General features: G+C 65.0%; 2 protein-coding genes across 3 annotated transcripts; both read left to right on the forward strand.

The window, feature by feature from the left end:
* Positions 1-1,029: 1,029 nt before the first annotated feature.
* Positions 1,030-15,324, forward strand: MXD4 (MAX dimerization protein 4). Of its 2 annotated transcripts, XM_027103928.1 has the most exons (6): positions 1,030-1,249; positions 1,354-1,453; positions 5,004-5,033; positions 10,480-10,594; positions 11,533-11,695; positions 12,008-15,324. In XM_027103928.1, the coding sequence occupies exons 1-6, from the start codon at positions 1,186-1,188 to the stop codon at positions 12,160-12,162; spliced, it is 627 nt and encodes a 208-aa protein (XP_026959729.1). In that variant the 5' UTR covers positions 1,030-1,185; the 3' UTR covers positions 12,163-15,324. The 2 variants fall into 2 exon arrangements, with proteins under 2 accessions (XP_026959729.1, XP_026959730.1); XM_027103929.1 differs by lacking the exon at positions 5,004-5,033 and having other exon boundaries at positions 1,044-1,249.
* LOC113619175 (uncharacterized) lies at positions 5,040-8,463 on the forward strand. The gene is made up of 2 exons (XM_027103927.1): positions 5,040-8,153; positions 8,392-8,463. The coding sequence occupies exon 1, from the start codon at positions 6,384-6,386 to the stop codon at positions 7,359-7,361; it is 978 nt and encodes a 325-aa protein (XP_026959728.1). The 5' UTR covers positions 5,040-6,383; the 3' UTR covers positions 7,362-8,153; positions 8,392-8,463.
* Positions 15,325-16,678: the final 1,354 nt, after the last annotated feature.

Genomic DNA, 16,678 nt, shown 5'->3' on the forward strand with positions numbered 1-16,678 from the left:
TGCCCCCAGGCTGCCAGTCCTGCTCCTATGGGCCAGCTTAGGGTCAGGAGTCACCAGGGCCATCGGCCAGCCAGCCAGCTGGGAGCTTGATGAGGAGCTCTCTCCCCTCCCAGGAAGGGCAATTCTCTTCCCTAGAAAGCGCTTCCGTGGCCAGAGGGGACAAGTGCTAGGCTCTTGGAATGTCCCCACCCTTTGGGCCAGACGTGAGCACGAAGTCCTCCACTCACGGGAGCCCTTCTTGGACTGTGGCGGCAGATCTCTGTCCCCTTCTCTTCTCAGACCCTTCCTTCCACTGGGCAGCACTGAGGCATCCCTCCTGCTCTGGGCCTCAGTTTCCCCACTGAGATCCTCAAGGAGGCCTGGCTCTTAGGCTCAGACCGTCTACGCCCCTTCTCCAAGCCCCAGCCTTTCCTGGGGTCGCGCTGTGTCCGGCGGGGAGGGTTGTAGTTTTGCAGCCCCTCGGGAGACCCCGAGCTTCCGCGAAGCCAGTGTGGCAGCAGGCCCGGGGCAACAGGTTCCTGCGTAGAGGGTGCAGACCCGGCAGACCGACGAGGGTGTCCGGGACTCTCCCAGCGCCCTAACGGGCCCTCGCGGGGCCCGGCGGCTGGCTGTCCCACCGCGCGCCGCTTCCTCTCGGCAACGAGTCCGGTCGCGGAGCCCTCATTGGCCGCGCGCCCCGCGGCCGGCCATTGGCCCGCCGTACCTACTTTACATAGACCGCTCTGGGCCAATCGGCGCGCGTCGCCTACTTAACATGCACGCCGGCCGCCAGTCAGCGAGCGCGGGGGCTGGGCCACCACGTGCTGTTGCTAAGCTTGCGCTTCTAAATTGTTACTATCGCGGCGGGCCTATCGGAACCGAGCTTCGCATCTGTCAACATTCTCGGCCCGGCCCGAGGCGTTCGGCCGGCTCCCATTGGCCCCGGCCCAGCCGAGCGCCCGCCCCCGAATCCGCAGTGCCGGCTTCCATTGGCTGCATCGGCCGTCGCTCGCCCTTATGTGTCAATTTGAGAGCCTGAGGCGGAGGGTGGCGGCCGAGCGCACAGCTAGTCCGCGGGAGTCGGGGAAGTGGGGCCGCCGGGCGCGCGGGGCGGTCGGCGAGCGGAGCCGGCCGGAGCGGGCCGGGCAGCGGCCGCCGCCGTCCCGGAGCGCGCGCGTGCGCGCGGTCGGGCTGGTGGGCGGGAGGATGGAGCTGAACTCCCTGCTGATCCTGCTGGAGGCGGCCGAGTACCTGGAGCGCAGGGACCGAGGTAGCGCCCGCGCCCCTTTGTGCGCCGGGCCGCGGGCGGGCGGGCGGGCGGCGGCGGGGCCGGGGTCGGGGCAGGGGCCCGCTGACCGCGCCGTCTGTCCGCAGAGGCCGAGCACGGCTACGCCTCGGTGCTGCCCTTCGACGGCGATTTCGCCAGGAAGAAAACAAAGGCGGCCGGCCTGGTGCGCAAGGCCCCGAACAACAGGTACCGCCCCCCGCGCGGCTTCCCCCGCCCCGGCCCGACACCAGGGCCTTACGCCCCCGGAGCGCCCTCCCCAGCCCAGACCCCAGCCTGTAGCCCGGCTGCCGCCGCGCGCCCCGGCGGCCAGCCTGGAGGAGGAGGCGCGTCCGGGCCGCGGCAGCCCCGCCCGGCCGGCCCCGCCCGCGCCGTCGCCATCTTCCTGCGGGCCGCGCCTCCTCGGCCTCTCGCGTAAACAGTGCCACGCGTACAGCGCCCGCCGCCCGGGGTCTCCTCCCGTAGCAGCTCCCCGCCCGCAAGTTGTTCTGGACTTTTCCGGGCAGGAAAAGTGTTGTCAGGGCCGCTGGCCGGTGCCCCGTGGGTCTGGGGAGACTGAGGCTCGGCGCAGAGCAGCATGGAGCTGCCCGCCCTGACCTCTGCTCGCCGCGGGCGGGTGGGCTGCATCTCTCCGACTGTCTCCGAGGGCCGAGCCCCGCTACTGGGCTGAGTCCACCCACCCCCAGGGGTTTGCACGAAGAAGGCAAGAAGGAGCGTGGAGGCCCTGCCCTGGGCCCCCACCCCTCGCATGGTGCCCACCGCCCCCACCCAGCCTCCTGACACAAGTGAAACTCCAGCGATCAGGGTAGGGGCACCCTTCTTGGGTCAGAAGTCCTTTTCTAAGGGACCGGAAGAGGCTGCAGGCTGCTGTGCAGCAGCCTCTCCTGGTGCCAGTAATCCACCCCTTCCTCTGGCCTTGTACCCAAGCTGTGGAATCCCGAAAGCCGGCGTGCACGTCCCTGGGTGGGAGAGAGGACCCTCAGCTAGGGCTCCCATGGGATTCCACTCTCCTGGCTGCCGTGGGGACCACAGCACACCTGGCACTGCACAGGGGCCCACTTCGGCCCTGGACCATGTCACCAGGCTGGGAGTGATACTTCCAGGGGCTTTGGGGCCCCTTGGCAGAGGGTGTGGCTCATTCCTGTGGCCTACTTGTTCTTGGGAAACAGAAAGGCTGGCACAAGAACCCATCTCCTGTGACGTCCTGGCGCCCTGGGCCTGGCAAGGAATTGGTTTAGTCTCCATCTGCTCTGGCTGGACATGCCTCTGAGTCCCAGCCCTTGGTGCCCTGCTGGGGACAGTTTGGGAAAGGACATGCATGGGTGGGGGGACACCACTGCCTCAGGCGTCCTTAGTGAGCGAGCTGGGCCCCTGCTGTTGTTTCTCACTTGTTGGTCCCAAGTGCCCTGCCACCCGTGGAAAACTTTGGGCTGTGACCCTTTACTTCCGTGGTATAGGGTAGCCAGAGCTGATGACCAGAATCATAGCTGAGGTTCTCACACGCGTGCTAGTTAGTAGTCACCCCACCGCCTGAAGGAGATGTTATTTTTGTCTCTACTTTAGGGCTGAGGCTCAGGGAGATTCAACTACTCGCTAGGGCCACCTTCCCATCTCTAGGGCTCCTGTTCTGAGGTGGGATCCTGGCCTCCTACATTCTGCTGGGATGGAGACCTTGAGGGCACCGCGGAGGGACCGAGAGGGTCTCCCAAGCCAGGGTGCACCTCCCTGCTGCTCCTCTGGGTGGAGCCCGGCTCCCCCAGTGCTTCAGGCACCCCACGGCTCACAGGCGGCCCTGCGCGGCTGTCCTGGCCCAGCGGGGCCTCAGCCAGCCCAGCCCAGGGTCCAGAGGATGCAGAGCCCTGACTTGGCAGGGCAGCTCCACACCTCTAAGGCTCTGTGTCCCCTGAGGTGAGGGGAAGGAATGGGCGCAGCAAGGACCAGCATGAGGCGTGAGTCATGGGGCAGAAGGGCAACCTGTGTTGGAGGAGACGGCAGCCTCCACGGTTGCCAGGGCTTCAGCGAGGGCTTTTCGGGGGCAGTGGTTCAGCAGGAGGGGGCTGGAGCCAGCCTGCCAGGGATCAGGTCCTGCAGTGAAGTGGGCAGAAGGGTGCCTACTTCGAGGGGTTGAAGGCATGAGTGAACGGTGAAGCTGGGAACCCACTTAGCACGGCCCTGGCCAGGCAGTCCCTCCCCTCCCCAGGGCACTGTGCTCCTGGGACCTGAGTGACCATCTCCCCACAAGGCTCTACGAGTGTCTGGACCAGGGGAGGGCTTCAAGAGGGCTTTGGCCCCTCTGCGTCCCCCGGTTGCCCAAGCAGCGCCCCGTCCGTCCAGGATGGGGTCCAGCCCAGCCGTGAGGGGCAGGCTGGCAGGCTTCTCTGCACTGAGGGGCGCTTGCTCCCCCTCACATCCCTGACAAGTGAGCAGACCCACAGATCCACAGCGCCGGGCTGTGGTTCAGGCCAGCGAGGAGCCTGACGGCTGTGCCCCCTCCTGGCCCCAGCCAGCCCTGGCAGAGGTTCGGAGGCTCCTTGCCCAGCCTATGTGACCAGCAAGGCCCTCGAGGCCCTGGAACCTGGGTCTGGAGGTTCTGAGGCTGCACAGGGCAACCCGGGAGCCGGCTGCCCTGCTGGGCCCCACTTGGCTGTGGTGGGACCGTGAACCGTGGCAGGTGCACAGGCAGGCAGGATGGGCAAGCTGGAGGTAGGGATGGGAGACACCTACTCCTGAGCTCCTGGGGCAGGAGGGAGTGAGGGCAGGTAGGCAGAGGCGGCAGAGTCTCTGGGAAGGAGTGCGGGGTAGGGGTTGCAGGGCCTGCTCTGGGTGTGCTCCAAGGGGACCTGGGTCCTCTGTCCCGTGTGAGGCAGCCTGGGAAGCCTCGGAGCCCTGGCTGGCCCACAGGATTCCTGCCTGGACGAGGAGGGTGACCTGGAAGTGGGAGCTGGCCTGTGCTGCCTCGCTGTCACCGTGCTCCTGCTCTCTGTGGCACTCAGACTCTGTGCTCCTGTCTGCAGGCGGGCAGGGCTTGGGCAGCAGGTGGGGCCGCCGCCCCCAGAGAGGCCAGGCCTGCCAGGCCCTGGCCCCTCAGGGAAGCAGAGGGGCCAGCCTCAGTCTCCCCACTGGCCCAGAAGCATCCCTATCCCAGAGGCCCCCTTAGGGGCTGATCCCTCTGTTGCCAGGTGTCCCCGTTGGCATGGTGGGCTGTGATCATGCAGGTGTATGAGCCGGATGGGGTGGGGATGGTGCTCTGTCTGGTGATACTGGGCCAGGACGCCCGTGTCCAAGTCCTGGCCTCTGTGGTCACCTGCCCTTGGCCTTGTGTGCCAGCCCAGGTGGCTCCCAGGACACCACTAGCCTCGGGGACTGGGGAGCTGAGAAGGCAGGTGGCTCAGTGCCCAGGCAGCCTTGGAAGCGCTGGGTGGCTCAGCCCCAGGACCGGCTACTGCGGCTCCTCGGGCCCGGCCCACCCCTTCTGAAAGGGACCTGGACCCTCCTGCCAGCCGGGCACCCTGGACACGGCTGCACCTCTGTCTCTCTCATGTTTGTCATTGGGTGTGAGGTCTTCCAGCTTTTGGTCAGTAGCTACTCACCTGCCCCAGCGCTGCCTGTCTTGGGCCATCCTGGGGCCCAGACGCTCTCCACACTGTCTGCAGGTCCCCGGGCCCCTGAGTAGGGCCCTCATCCTGTGCTCTGATGGTGGGCAGTGAAGTGAGCTCTGTCTTTGTGTCTCTCTAAACAGGTCTTCACACAATGAACTAGAAAAGCACAGGTAAGTGATCTCCTGTTCCGCACGCTCCGCCACGTGAGCCGCCTGGTACATCCCACCCGCCCTTCTGCTGCGGGGGTGCTGTGGCCAGCCGCTACCCCCTCTCCCTGCCTCTGTGTCCTGGCTGTGGCTCAGCACGCTGCTGGGCTGTGCCACCGTCTTGGGAAGGGGCCTTCTTGACGGAAGAGGCCAGGCTCTGCTCTCAGGCATTCCCATGCGAGCAGGCAGGGGTGGGGGGCCAGCCCCTGCTCTTGGGAGCTCAGCCTGGGGTCCGGAGCCAGGTGGGGGTCAGCGACTTGGGGCAGGGCCCCTTGTGCTGTGTGTCATTCAGGGCCGGCTCCCTGGAAGAGGAGCTCTGTTTTGGGGTGTCTGAGCCCTTTTGGGAGCAGGTCCTTAGCCCTTAGGATGCTGGCCTGCCACCAGGAAGGTTCAGTCCTCTTCGACTGGGATCCCTTGTGCCTTGGGGCCTGCCTTCCAAGGAGTTCCCAGTAGAGTCTTGTCCACGGGCAGTGGGATGGGCAGCCAGTGCCTGGCCACGTGGGCCTGGTGGGAAGCTCTGGCCCAGGGCAGGATCCAGGGGAGTCCACTTCATGCCCACCCATCGGCCCCGGGGATGGGTCCATTCTTGTCCTCCTCTGAGGAGTTGGGGGGCTTGCAGTGAGAAGGAGGAGGGGCAGCGTGGCTGCCCAAAGAGCCTCTGCCCCCCAGCCCTAGTCCGCCCAGGGCCCTGTGCTCGTGACTGCCGTCCTCTCTCCCTGGCTGGCTCAGCCCGCTGCTCTAGCTCCGGGCCTCCCTCTGCAGTGGGGACGAGGTGCGGTGGACAGGTGTCCTCATGGCCGACCGCAGCCAGGCTGTGTGTGCGTGCAGGAGCCCTGAAGCCAGGCCCAGGGGTGACTCCCAGAGAGATGCTCACAGTAGCTTTCTCCTGACCTTTGCTCCCATCTCCGGAATGGGCCAGTTCTTTCCTCCTTTCTTGGCTTGGGATGGGGTGGGGAATGGGGGTCTGCACACAAGATGAACTCTCCCAGGCTGCCGTGGAGCTCGGCCAGCCCTGTGTCCCCACCCCCATGTCTGCACCCACGGCAGCGCCAACTGCTTCTCCCCTGGGATCAGGGCCTCTGCTGGGCGGCGCTGAGCGGGGACAGAACGCTCTGTTCTCTGGAGGAGCCGCACTTCCTGGACTGTTCCTGTGCGTTTGGGGGGTTCCTGAGAGACCATGGAGGTGGGGCAGGTGCAGGGGCCTCTGTTCCTGGCTGGCCCATAAGCAGGTGTGGTCCGCCCTGAGGAGCCCACAGACCTGGGGCTTGGGACCCTGTTGGGGCCCTCGGTCACGGCTGTACCTGCGGCTGCCTGATGCTGACGCCGGACGCTCCTGGTCGCTGGCCACAGGAAGGCCGTGTGCCGTCCCAAGGAAGGAAGGAAGCACCTGGCTGGGTCACCCGGCTGGCCCCAGGGAGGTTGGCCCTCGATGTCGCCTTCCCTGGGAGGCATGCCACGTTGGGCCTGCGGGACTTCCCCTTGCCGGAGCTGGGAGCTCGCTGGGAGCCAGTGGCCCACCCTAGGCCCACTCTAGCCTGCCCTGTTCCTCCTCCCCTCCCTCCCCTTCCACTCAGAGAGCAGCTCCAGCTGGTCTGCTCAGGCCAGTGCTTGGCTCCTGACCCCGGGGATGGGTTTGTGACGGCCATGTGTTCCCGCCCAGGCTCAGCTCCAGGCTTTAGCTTTTGTAGGGGGGAGGGGGCCATCAGCATCCCCCTGGCGGGGCAGGACCCATCACAAAGGCCAGCCCAGGGCCCTCAGTGGAGCTGCCCACCTCTCCCCAGCATGGAGATGGTTATTCGGGTCCTGGGTGGGTCCTTCCGAGGGAGGCCTCCTGTGCAGCTGCCCCGTCTGCCTGATGCAGCCATGCAAGACCTCACAACAGCTAGGAAATACAGGGGGACAGGGACGACCGGGCTACCTCACTCCCCGTCCCACCCGCTGAGGAACCACGGGTGGGTGTCCTTGTCGCCTCTTCCCCGAAGCCAGGCTTGGGGAGGTTCAGAGCGTGGCCTTGCCCGGCGGCTGGGGGACCTGATGTGGGAGCTCTGGTCCTCTTCTGAGGAGCAGGGGGCTCTCGGTGAGAAACTGGGTAGGCCTGCGTCAGGGCTGGGCTGTGGCCAGACGCACGGGCAGGAGCTGCCGTTCACAGCGATGCAGGTCTGCACAGGGTGCCTTCAGGAAGTGGCGGGTTTTCAAAGCTCCCAGGAATGCTGGGCGCAGCTGAGGGGCACTGGCGCAGGGCTGGGGCACTGTAGCTGCTTCAGACGAGGGCCGAGCGCAAGCCTAGTGTAGCCTGGGTCCTTGGCACCCCCTCCAGCGCCAGGGAGGTGGTGGCGATGCCCACTCCCCACAGGGGTGGGACCCTGAGGCTCAGATGGTTGGGGGCCTGCCCGGGGCCCCACTGGAGCTGCTTCCCAGCCTTGCAGCCCCGCCGGACGCTCTCCGGGAGTTGGCTTGGCGTGTGGTCCGGTGTTGAACATGGCACGGCTGCAGCCGGCGGCCTCTCTTTGTCTCTCGAGAAGCCTCTGCTTTATGATTTCTAACGCGGTCTGTTCATGGACGTGCGAGGACCCCCCTGCGCCCCACCCCAGAGACAGCATCCTAGGCAGTGGGGTGGCCAAGCCTGCATTCTCCTCCTCTATGCGGGTACTGAGGGATAAGAACAGAACTTCGTTACCTGCTATTTCCTAACTTGACCTTTCCCCAGACACCCCGCGGGCCCCGTCCACCTGTGTCCGTGCATTCTCCTCGTCCCCTAGGCCGGGTGCCCGCACAGGACATGCAGCTGTACCACAGGGTTCTGAGTGATGGCTCTCCAGTAAACACAGACGGTGCTGCAGTCTGCTGGGTCTGGAGCCGGGGGGTAGATTTGTGGGGCCGAAATCCTAGACCTAGACATGCCGGTTGAGGGCTTGAGTCGCCTTGGTGGCCCTTCTGAACTTCCCTCCCACCAGGGAAGCTGGAACTGCCCGCTGGCCAGCTCGACAGCTAGTCGCACCTTTTCATTTCAGCCCAAATTACCATCTCTCCTCGGTAAGCTTTCCTGTTCTAGATCGCTGCCAGATGGAGTTGGTTTTGTGTTAGGTTAGCTGTTTGTGTTCTGCAACCTGCCTGTCTGTGTCCTTTGCCTGTTTTCACGTTAAGATCCTCCTCTTTTTCATTTTGGTGCGTATGAACTCCAAATGGCATGAATACTAACCGCTTGTCTTCTACGTGTATTTGCAGATGTTTTTTTGCTGTTACTTGTCGTTTACCTGTGTTTTTTCTTTCATGTACAAATGTGTCCTTTTCTGATTGTAAAAGTGTTATGTGGATTTTTTAGCATAGAAAATCTGGAAAGTACAAAAAACGCACAAAGCCGAAGAAATAAACGTTGCCAACCACGTCACGTGGAGACGTGTGCTTCCTGCTCTTCATTGTGTGCCGTGGAGTCTCTCGTGTGCGTCTGTTGCTTTATTTTTTGACCCTATCTTGGGTCAGTTGTCACATAGGTGGTTTTGTGTTCTGATGTTTTCACTTCTGTTCGTGATGTGAAAACGTGGAATATACTGAAACGATGACATGCTTGCCTCTGGGTGGTAGAATTGGGGGGGTACTTTTCATTTATTTTTTTTCTTTTGATTTGCATCTTCCAGTTTTCCACAAAGGTCACGTACCGTGTACGTACTCGAATGGTAGATTGTAAGAATCGCCACTCATAGATGAGTGGACAAGGGACCCCCGCTTGTGAACTTGGTGCATGTGGTGGGTCGGGGGTCTCTGATTGTGACCTGTGCTTGAGCACATAGCACCATTGGCTGGGGGGGCTTTGTGCCTCCTGCCCCACAGTCCCAGCACCTTGGAGGCGGGGAGGCTGAGGCTGCCAGGCCCTGGGGGCCACGCGGCAGTGAGCCCCCTGGTGTGCCCCCTTCCGCAGCCCTGTGTGAGCGTGGGGCAGGGCTCCTCTTTGAAGATCCTCCAGCCTTGAGGTGGACCCTGGGGCCTGCTCGGAACGCGGATCCCTGGTGTTCAGGCTTCAGGCCGCTGCTCCGCCTGGCCTGGTGGCCGAGTGCAGCCTCAGTCTCGTGTTCTAGAAGTTCTTTCTAAGGTCAAACTCAGGTTCACCAGGAAAACTCTAGGCCCCGGGTGCCAGGGGCTGGGGTGCCGGGTGGGGAGGAGCTTCGTCAGCAGGAGGGTGCCGTGTGGACGTGGGTGGCAGACGTAGGGCCCTCCTCCCGTCGGGTGGGGCTGTTATCGCTGCTCTGCAGATGGGCTGCTGCCCTGCACTGAGCTGCCCACTCCCTCCCTACGCTTCGGGGGGCCCCCTCTGTCCTAGGGACATGGCCATTGTTGCCCGATTTCCTTCCAGAGTCTAAGGGAGACTGGATTTGCCAGGGCTTTGGAACATGGGGGATGACAGGGGGGCCGCCAGGGTTGGCGTCCTTGCAGGAAGGAGCGCGCCGACAGTGGTGATGGGGGGCAGCGGTTCGTCAGAGCCTCGCGGGGAAGCCTGCCGTGTGCCCTTGCGATCCTCTCATAAGAGCTTCGCCTAAGCAGGGCATCTTTGTTTGGAAACCACCTGGGCGGCCTGCAGGGGCTCCGGTGGGTCACGTGCCATCAGCGTGCTTTGGGGGTGAACCTTGGCCGCCCTGTGCCCCCGCGCCCCCGTGGCCTCTGCCGCCCACCCTCCGCAGACCAGATGAGCCAGGAAAGAAGGGCACATCTAGGTCACAGCTCCTCGCCCTGTATGTGAGCAAATGCCGTTGACTCTTACGGTTCCAGTTCCGTGGGAAAACTGCATTCATCTGCGTGGACACGGGGACAAAATCTAGAACGAAGCAGTTTCCAAAGGGGTCCCAGACTCGAGTAGGAGGGGTCTGTCCTTGGCCTTCCCTGACTTGGACGGACTCATGTTTCTGTGGTGACGACAGTGACCAGAGAGCTCCCTGCACTTGGCGAGGTGGGGGACGGAAGGCTTGTAGGGGGCGTCCCTGATCTCCGCCTGGGAGAGCGTGACCAGCACCCCGTGCCTCTCCCCCTCCAAGTTTCCCCCCACCACCTTCCGGACCCCACTGGAGAGGGTGGGGACAACAGGGTGAGCTGGGGCTCTGGGAGCCTGGCTCTAGCACTCGGAGGCTCTGGGGGCCATGATGGGCTGGCTGGCCACACGGGCCCAGCCACAGGCCCCGCCCTTTTACTGGGGCTTCTGGAGGGCCGTGGGTGCCAGGCTGCTCCAGGGGGATGGAGGCGCTGCCCTCTGGGCTGGGAGGGGAGCCCGGGGAGGGACCCTCAGCAGGTCCGTGCAGGCTTCCGGCTGACCGCCCCCTGCCCCCTCCCCCCGCCCTCCAAAGCTCTTGGGCTGCTGTGCCGCACGGCCACCATGCCAGGCTGTGCCGCCCCCGCCTGACCGTTCCGTCTCTGGTTCTTTCAGACGAGCCAAACTCCGGCTCTACCTGGAGCAGCTCAAGCAGCTGGTGCCCCTGGGCCCCGACAGCACCCGCCACACCACGCTGAGCCTCCTGAAGCGTGCCAAGATGCACATCAAGGTGAGCAGGGCCGCCCCCGTGCACCCGGGGGAGTGGTCAGAGGGCCTGAGGGTGGGGTGGGGAGCCCGCCCTGCAGGTGCGCAGCGGGCCAGCGTGGGGGGCACGGCAGTGGGAGCCGCTGAGGGTCGAGGTAGCGGCAGGCGCAGGCTGGGTTTTGTGGGGTGGGGGTGGGAGGCGGGGGTGGGCTGCACGTCGCCCCCCGGGCCCTGGGGTGTGAAGTGGCAGCAGCTGGAAGGAAGGCTGGCTCCTTCCATGCCGATGCCACCGTTGGAGGCCGGTGGGAAGCAGACGGCCCCGGCGTGTGCGGAGTTTCTGGGGCGAGGGGTAGGGGTTGCTCTCTAGGGGCTGGCGGTGGGGTATAGACTGAGTGAGACGCTGCCTGGGGCTGGCCCCCTAAGTCTTAAGACTGAGACCTACTGGGTTGGGGGTCTAGGGACACTTGGGCCAACCAGGGAAGGTCTCAGTCCTCCCGCCGGCCCCTCCCGAGCCTGCGCAGGTGTGGGCTCCCCCAGGCCCCCGACGGAGAGGCCGCCCCCGACGGAGAGGCCGCGGCTCAGTGCCTGGGAAGGTGTGGAGCAGTTGGGCGGGCAGGGCGGCCGGATTGAGCAGGGAAGAGCCCCTGTGGGCAGGGCTGTTGTCTGGGACGGGTGCCAGGCCACGGCTGGGCGACGCTGTCCCAGGGCTTCAGGCCCACACGTGACTCGGTTTGGCCAAGCTGGCTGGTGGCTGTAGGCCTTCTGGAGCTGGTCAGCAGATGCAGAGCACGGGGCTGGGAGGTGGCACCTACATAAACTCCTGGTGGGCGCGAGAAGGGGGTGCATCAGGCCTTTGGGGCCCAGGCCGAGTGGGGGATGGGAACCTGCCCTGGCCCTTGTGCCCTGGCGCGTCCCGGTGGCCGGGGGTGCCCCGCCCCGGGCTCACAGCTCCCGTGCCCCCAGAAACTGGAGGAGCAGGACCGCCGGGCGCTGAGCATCAAGGAGCAGCTGCAGCGGGAGCACCGCTTCCTGAAGCGGCGCCTGGAGCAGCTGTCGGTGCAGAGCCTGGAGCGCGTGCGCACGGACAGCACAGGCTCTGCCGTCTCCACCGATGACTCGGAGCAAGGTGGGGACGTGGAGGCCGCCTGCAGGGACTTTGGGCATGGATGTCGTGCAGCCCTGGGTGGGAAGCTGGGAGGGTGGGGCCGGCCTGGTGGAGGCCCCGGGGGAGGATGGGTCGAAAGTCCCCGGCATGTCAGAGGGACGTCAGGGCCCCTGTGTGAGGTGGCAGAGGGGACGGGATGAGGAAGGTGAGGCGTGGAGGCCTGGTGACCTGCCCACGTGAGGGCCAGAGCTAGGCTCGGGCCCGGCAGCGTGCCTCGGGAGGCCTGGCTGGCACTGGCACGGCGTCTGACCCCACCCCGTCTGTTCTCTGCAGAAGTGGATGTAGAGGGTGTGGGGTTCGGCACCGGCGAGCTGGACAGTGTTGGCAGCGGCAGTGACGTGGACGACCACTACAGCCTGCGTGGCGGCTGCAGCCACGGCAGCTACGGGCCCCCCTGCAGGCGGCCTGGCCGCCCCGGCCTCTCGTAGGCCCTGCCCTCTGCTCCTCGGCCCGCCTGCCCGCCCGCCCGCCCAGCCGAGCGTGTCAACCCTCCGGTCCTTGAAGTCTCTCCACGGGCCCACTGCTGTGCCATTCTGGAAGCTCCGGCTGCCGCCTGGGCTGCCCGCCTCCGCCTGCCTGCCGGTCAGGGCCTGCCGCGCCGCCCACTCCTCCCACCCAGGCAGGGACCCCTATGGGGAGGCGGGGCCCAGCTCCCGGGGCCCGGAGCCCAGCATAGCCGCCCACGGTCTGTTCTCAGATTCCTAATCATTCCAGAAGTATTAAACATCATTGCTGCAAACCTCGGCGGGCGCCGTGTGAGGGGCTTAATGACCACCTCGGGGAGCTCAGACCCCAACCCCGGCCCCCAGGAGAAAGGAGCGGACCGAGGAAGGAAGGAAGGCGCGGCTCTCCGTCCATCCGTCCGTCTATCTGTCGGTCCACGTAGGCTCCTGAGGCGTGGACAGAGGGATCCATGAAGGGCGGGACTCGGGTGAGCACCCTGGGGCAGGTGGGCGGACGGGGGCCTTGGCACCCCCAGGTGTCAGGAGCCAGGGCTGGGCTTCTGGGGGCTGCCAGGCTACCCCACTCCGATCTGGGCAGCTTCTGCTCTGTTGTTAGATCCCTCAGATGTACACACGCATATGCACCTAGGCACACACGCCTGCCCGCACACACGTGCACACATGCAGACACACGTGGTCACTGGACCCAGAGGTCCTTGGGAGCCAGAGGGCGCATGTCCTGGGGCCTTCAAGGGTCAGTTGGGCAAATGCTGGCCTGTGGCCTGTGCCTGGCTCCCCCTCCCACCCCCCCCACCCCACCCCCCCGGCTCCCCTGCCCAGTCTGGCCAAGGCAAGGGACCTCTCCTCCCAGCAGGGGCTGAGGAGTGCTGGGGGCTATGAGTTGAAACCACTGGGTCCTCAGAGGGCTTGCTTGTTTCCCTTTAAAAGACAAAAACAAAACAAAAAGTTGCTGCACTGCCCAGAAGCCCAGAACGAGGCTCCCGGGAGAGAAGCTTTTCCCAAAAACCAAGGAGAAACATTTTTAAAAAGAGAAAGAGGCCGTGATGCCGGTGTGCACCGCCTACTTCCTGTACGAGATTTTTCTACTCTATTTTCCTAGCCGTTATCGCGTCCTTGTTTGCTGAGGGGTGGGAGCGACCCAGCGTCTCAGGGACTCGTCTGTCTGTCACCGTTGTCCAAGCGTGCCTTGTGTCCCGTGTCTGGCTCCACCCGACCGCCACCACCAGCATCTCCCGCGTGGCTCACGGGACGCCCCCAGGTGCCCTCCTGGCCTCCTCCCCGTGGGGCGCCCCTCCTGACAGCCAGGCCAGGTCAGGTCAGCGGCTGTGCAGCAGCAGGGTGGCGCTCTGTCACCTGGTGGGAGGGGCCGTGACCTGTGCAGCCTGGCCTCCTTGGGGCCGGGGCGGTGTGTGTGGGGTGTGGGTGCGGCCGCTACCAGAGAAGTAGGTTCCTCCCTGCACCTAGCCTGAAGCCTGCCTCCTCCCGACCTGAGCAAGGGCTCCGGGTGTCAGGCGTTGGCATCTGCTGAGGACAGCTGTTCACCCTGGGCGGTCCGGCCTGGGCGTTAGGAGGCTTCTCCTGGCCTTTTGTCCCTGGGTCTTTGTCCCTGGGGACCACACAGCAGCGTTCAGGTGGAGGGCTGTTGGGCTGACTCACAGCGTCGGCCTCCCTGTCTGGTGCATTGCAGACGATTTCCAGATCGCAGGGGCAAGATTTGTGTTTATCTTTGTCACGCTGACGGACACCCCAGGTGGGTGGCCTGCTGAAGCAGAAAGGGATCCCTGGAAACAACTCTGGCACAGAACCTGCCCTCCACGGGCCGGGGATGGCGGTGGAGAGCAGGCTTGTCGGGGGGCGGTGCACGCGGCCGGGGAGACCATCCGAACGTTTTGCCGGTGGTTGCAAGGCAAAGCGTTGTGTTGGCACCTCCTTCCGGCGCCCTCGGGGTCCCCTGGGGTCCAGCGTGCCTGGGAGGGGCTTCCGCCGTCTGCCAGAGCACGCCCACTGAGCGCTCCTTGCGAGGACCCCGCACCACCTGAGCGGGGCAGGAACACCCATGTTTAAGAGCCTTCTTCAGGAGATACAGCTCCAGGTCCCCGGGATGGCCCGTGTTCTGAATTCTTAAAGCATCCATTCTCTAGCCAGCCCCGACATGTCGGGGAGGTCCTGCTCCCCTCTCTGGCCGGCAGAATCCTACCCAGGTGACTAGCTGTGGCCCTCAGCCGACCTTCCGGGCAGCTCAGCCCATGGCTTTTCAGGCCTCGGTTCCCATGTGGACCGGGGAGTTGGCCTCACTGGCCATCCAGAGGTGCTGGGGTCCCAGATGCCACTCCTCGCCACCAGCAGACACCAGTGAGGGTCTGGTGCTAGAGCTACTCACGTACCCACACCCCCCTTCCCCGGCCGTCGGCACAGTCCCTGCTGCTGGCCAGGGGGACCCACGGGGTTGTTAAGAGCAAACCTGAGTGTTGTGGGGCCCGTAGAGAGCCAGCGGGACCAGAACAGGGGCCCGGGCGTCCTGTGCCCTCTCTGCGTGTGCCCTCCCACGCCCACCTGGGCCTCGGTGGACGAGAGCTTGGAAGCCCAGGCTCAGGTTTGGGTCTGCGCCCTCACTGTGAGGCGGCCCTCAAGCCTCAGTGCAGGCCCAGCCAGCTGGGGCGGCTGCAGGAAGGCTCTCCCCCCACCCCACCCCACCCCACCGTGGGCCCTGACTCTGTGACTCTGCCCGGGCAGAGCGGGTCTCAGAAACACGGCGCCCAAGCTCACTTCCTCGGGGCGGATGGAGCTATGGCCCCGAGGGCCCCCGCCCTCGTGTCTGCCCCAGACAGTCCCCACCTGCTGGGTGGGAAGGCTCCTGCACTCTCCACCCCGTCTCTCTGGGCCAGCTAACCGGGTCCCCGCCACGGCCGTGCACAAAGGACTCTGACCACACGCAGCCACGTCTTGGGCGGTAGGGCAGGTTCTGCGCCAGAGTCTGGGGCCGCCCAGGGGGCCTGGTGCTGGCCAGGTGGGCATGTTACAAGAGCCACGCTGGACAGAGATGGGCCACCCACCCGCCTGTTCACCGGGAGGGACTGTGCTGTACCGTTCTGTCTTTGTAACATAAATACAGATTTTTATACCTCACCTCTCTGGCTTCCGGTTCTTTCCATCACCATGTTGGGCTCCCCTCCCCTCGGCCTCCATAGGGAGCCTGAGCCCACTGGCGGGCTTGGTGGTCCTTAGCACCCTGCCCATAGCCTTGGCTTTCTGGGAGTCCCAGGAGACCACGGGCTTCCCAGAGGGCTAGGTCGGGTCCCAGGAGACCTACTAGTCGGCCACCAAGACCCCACCATCACAGCTGCCTCTCTGGACAGTCACCTGGAGATGAAGGTGGGGGTCAAGGTGGAAGCCCCGCCCCCCCCAGCCTTGGCCTGTTTGCCAAGCAGGAGCTCTTGCCGGCCTCAGACTTTGCCTCTGGGGCTGGGGCACTGCCCCGTGAGGACAGCTAGGCCCTCAGGGTGCTCCGTGCCAGCCAGGTGTCCTCTGCTGGTGCCCGCAGCCCACCCGCGCGTGTCTGTGCCCTTTCTGCACAGCGGCTGCTGGCTCTAAGGGCTGCAGCTCGAGAAACCCTCCTTGTCCCCAGGACGTCCTGTTGTGCAGGGTAGGGGTGTGAAGCGGTGTGGCCCCAGGGAGCGCAGCCTGGGGAGGAAGTGCCCACCCAGAGTCGGGCAGCCAGGATGGGGCTTTCCCGGGGACCGGGGCTGCCATGCTGGGCTCAGGCACGGCGCGCACAGGCGGCTCCACGAGACCTGCCCGCGGGTTTGGTGCACGTCTGTGGGAGAGGACCTAGAGGGACGCTGGGGCATCTGACTTGTCCTCCCTCCCCCAGCAGGAAGCAGTATTCTGGCCTCTTGAACCTGTGTGAGTCCCCTGGGGGCACCTCTAGAAAAGAAGGGAATCCTACTTGGGATGCAGCTGGGGCCTTGAGCCGCCAGGACTCGGGCATGAATGTAAGTGGGAGTATTTGAATCTAAATATTACTATGACTTTAAATCACCATCACTTTTTATTGAGGGCGTCAGGGCTAAACACTTGAGGTAGTTAGCACCTGAGGTCCTCACCCTGGGCCTGTCTCACAGGTAGCTGAGTCTCAGGGAAGGTGCCTGCCTTAGGTCGCCCGCCGGAAGGTGGTGGCCCTGGGACCCGACCTAGCCCTCTGGGAAGCCCTTCCACAGCCCAGTGCCATCTCTGAGTGTCAAGCCTGGATTATAGCAAGCACCACCCACGCCCCAAGCGGGAGGACACCTGCCTCAGTCTCAACCCTCCCGCCCACGCCCTCCTTGGCATCCAGATGGCTTCTGGTGGTCCTGTTGCCCCCATTGCCTCCAGGATCAAAGCCAGGTGCCCTGCCCTCTCCCCACCCACTCCTGTGCCTTCAGCTCAGCCCAAGCCCACCCCGGCTCCCTCCCCCGTCCCTCCACACTCACCAACCCCTCGG

The sequence above is a fragment of the Aethalodelphis obliquidens genome, unplaced genomic scaffold, assembly GCF_003676395.1.
Source record: "Aethalodelphis obliquidens isolate GAN/ISIS:26980383/991018 unplaced genomic scaffold, ASM367639v1 scaffold6, whole genome shotgun sequence".
NCBI lineage: Eukaryota > Metazoa > Chordata > Mammalia > Artiodactyla > Delphinidae > Aethalodelphis > Aethalodelphis obliquidens.

What these genes read in the sequence shown, in the direction of transcription:
- MXD4 (XM_027103928.1), top strand. Translation starts at nt 1,186, where the DNA reads ATGGAGCTGAACTCCCTGCTGATCCTGCTGGAGGCGGCCGAGTACCTG. An exon ending in CGCAAGGCCCCGAACAACAG is followed by an intron (nt 1,454 to 5,003) that starts GTACCGCCCCCC and finishes CTCTCTAAACAG; the next exon opens with GTCTTCACACAATGAACTAG. An exon ending in GTGCCAAGATGCACATCAAG is followed by an intron (nt 10,595 to 11,532) that starts GTGAGCAGGGCC and finishes CCGTGCCCCCAG; the next exon opens with AAACTGGAGGAGCAGGACCG.
- LOC113619175 (XM_027103927.1), top strand. Translation starts at nt 6,384, where the DNA reads ATGCTGACGCCGGACGCTCCTGGTCGCTGGCCACAGGAAGGCCGTGTG.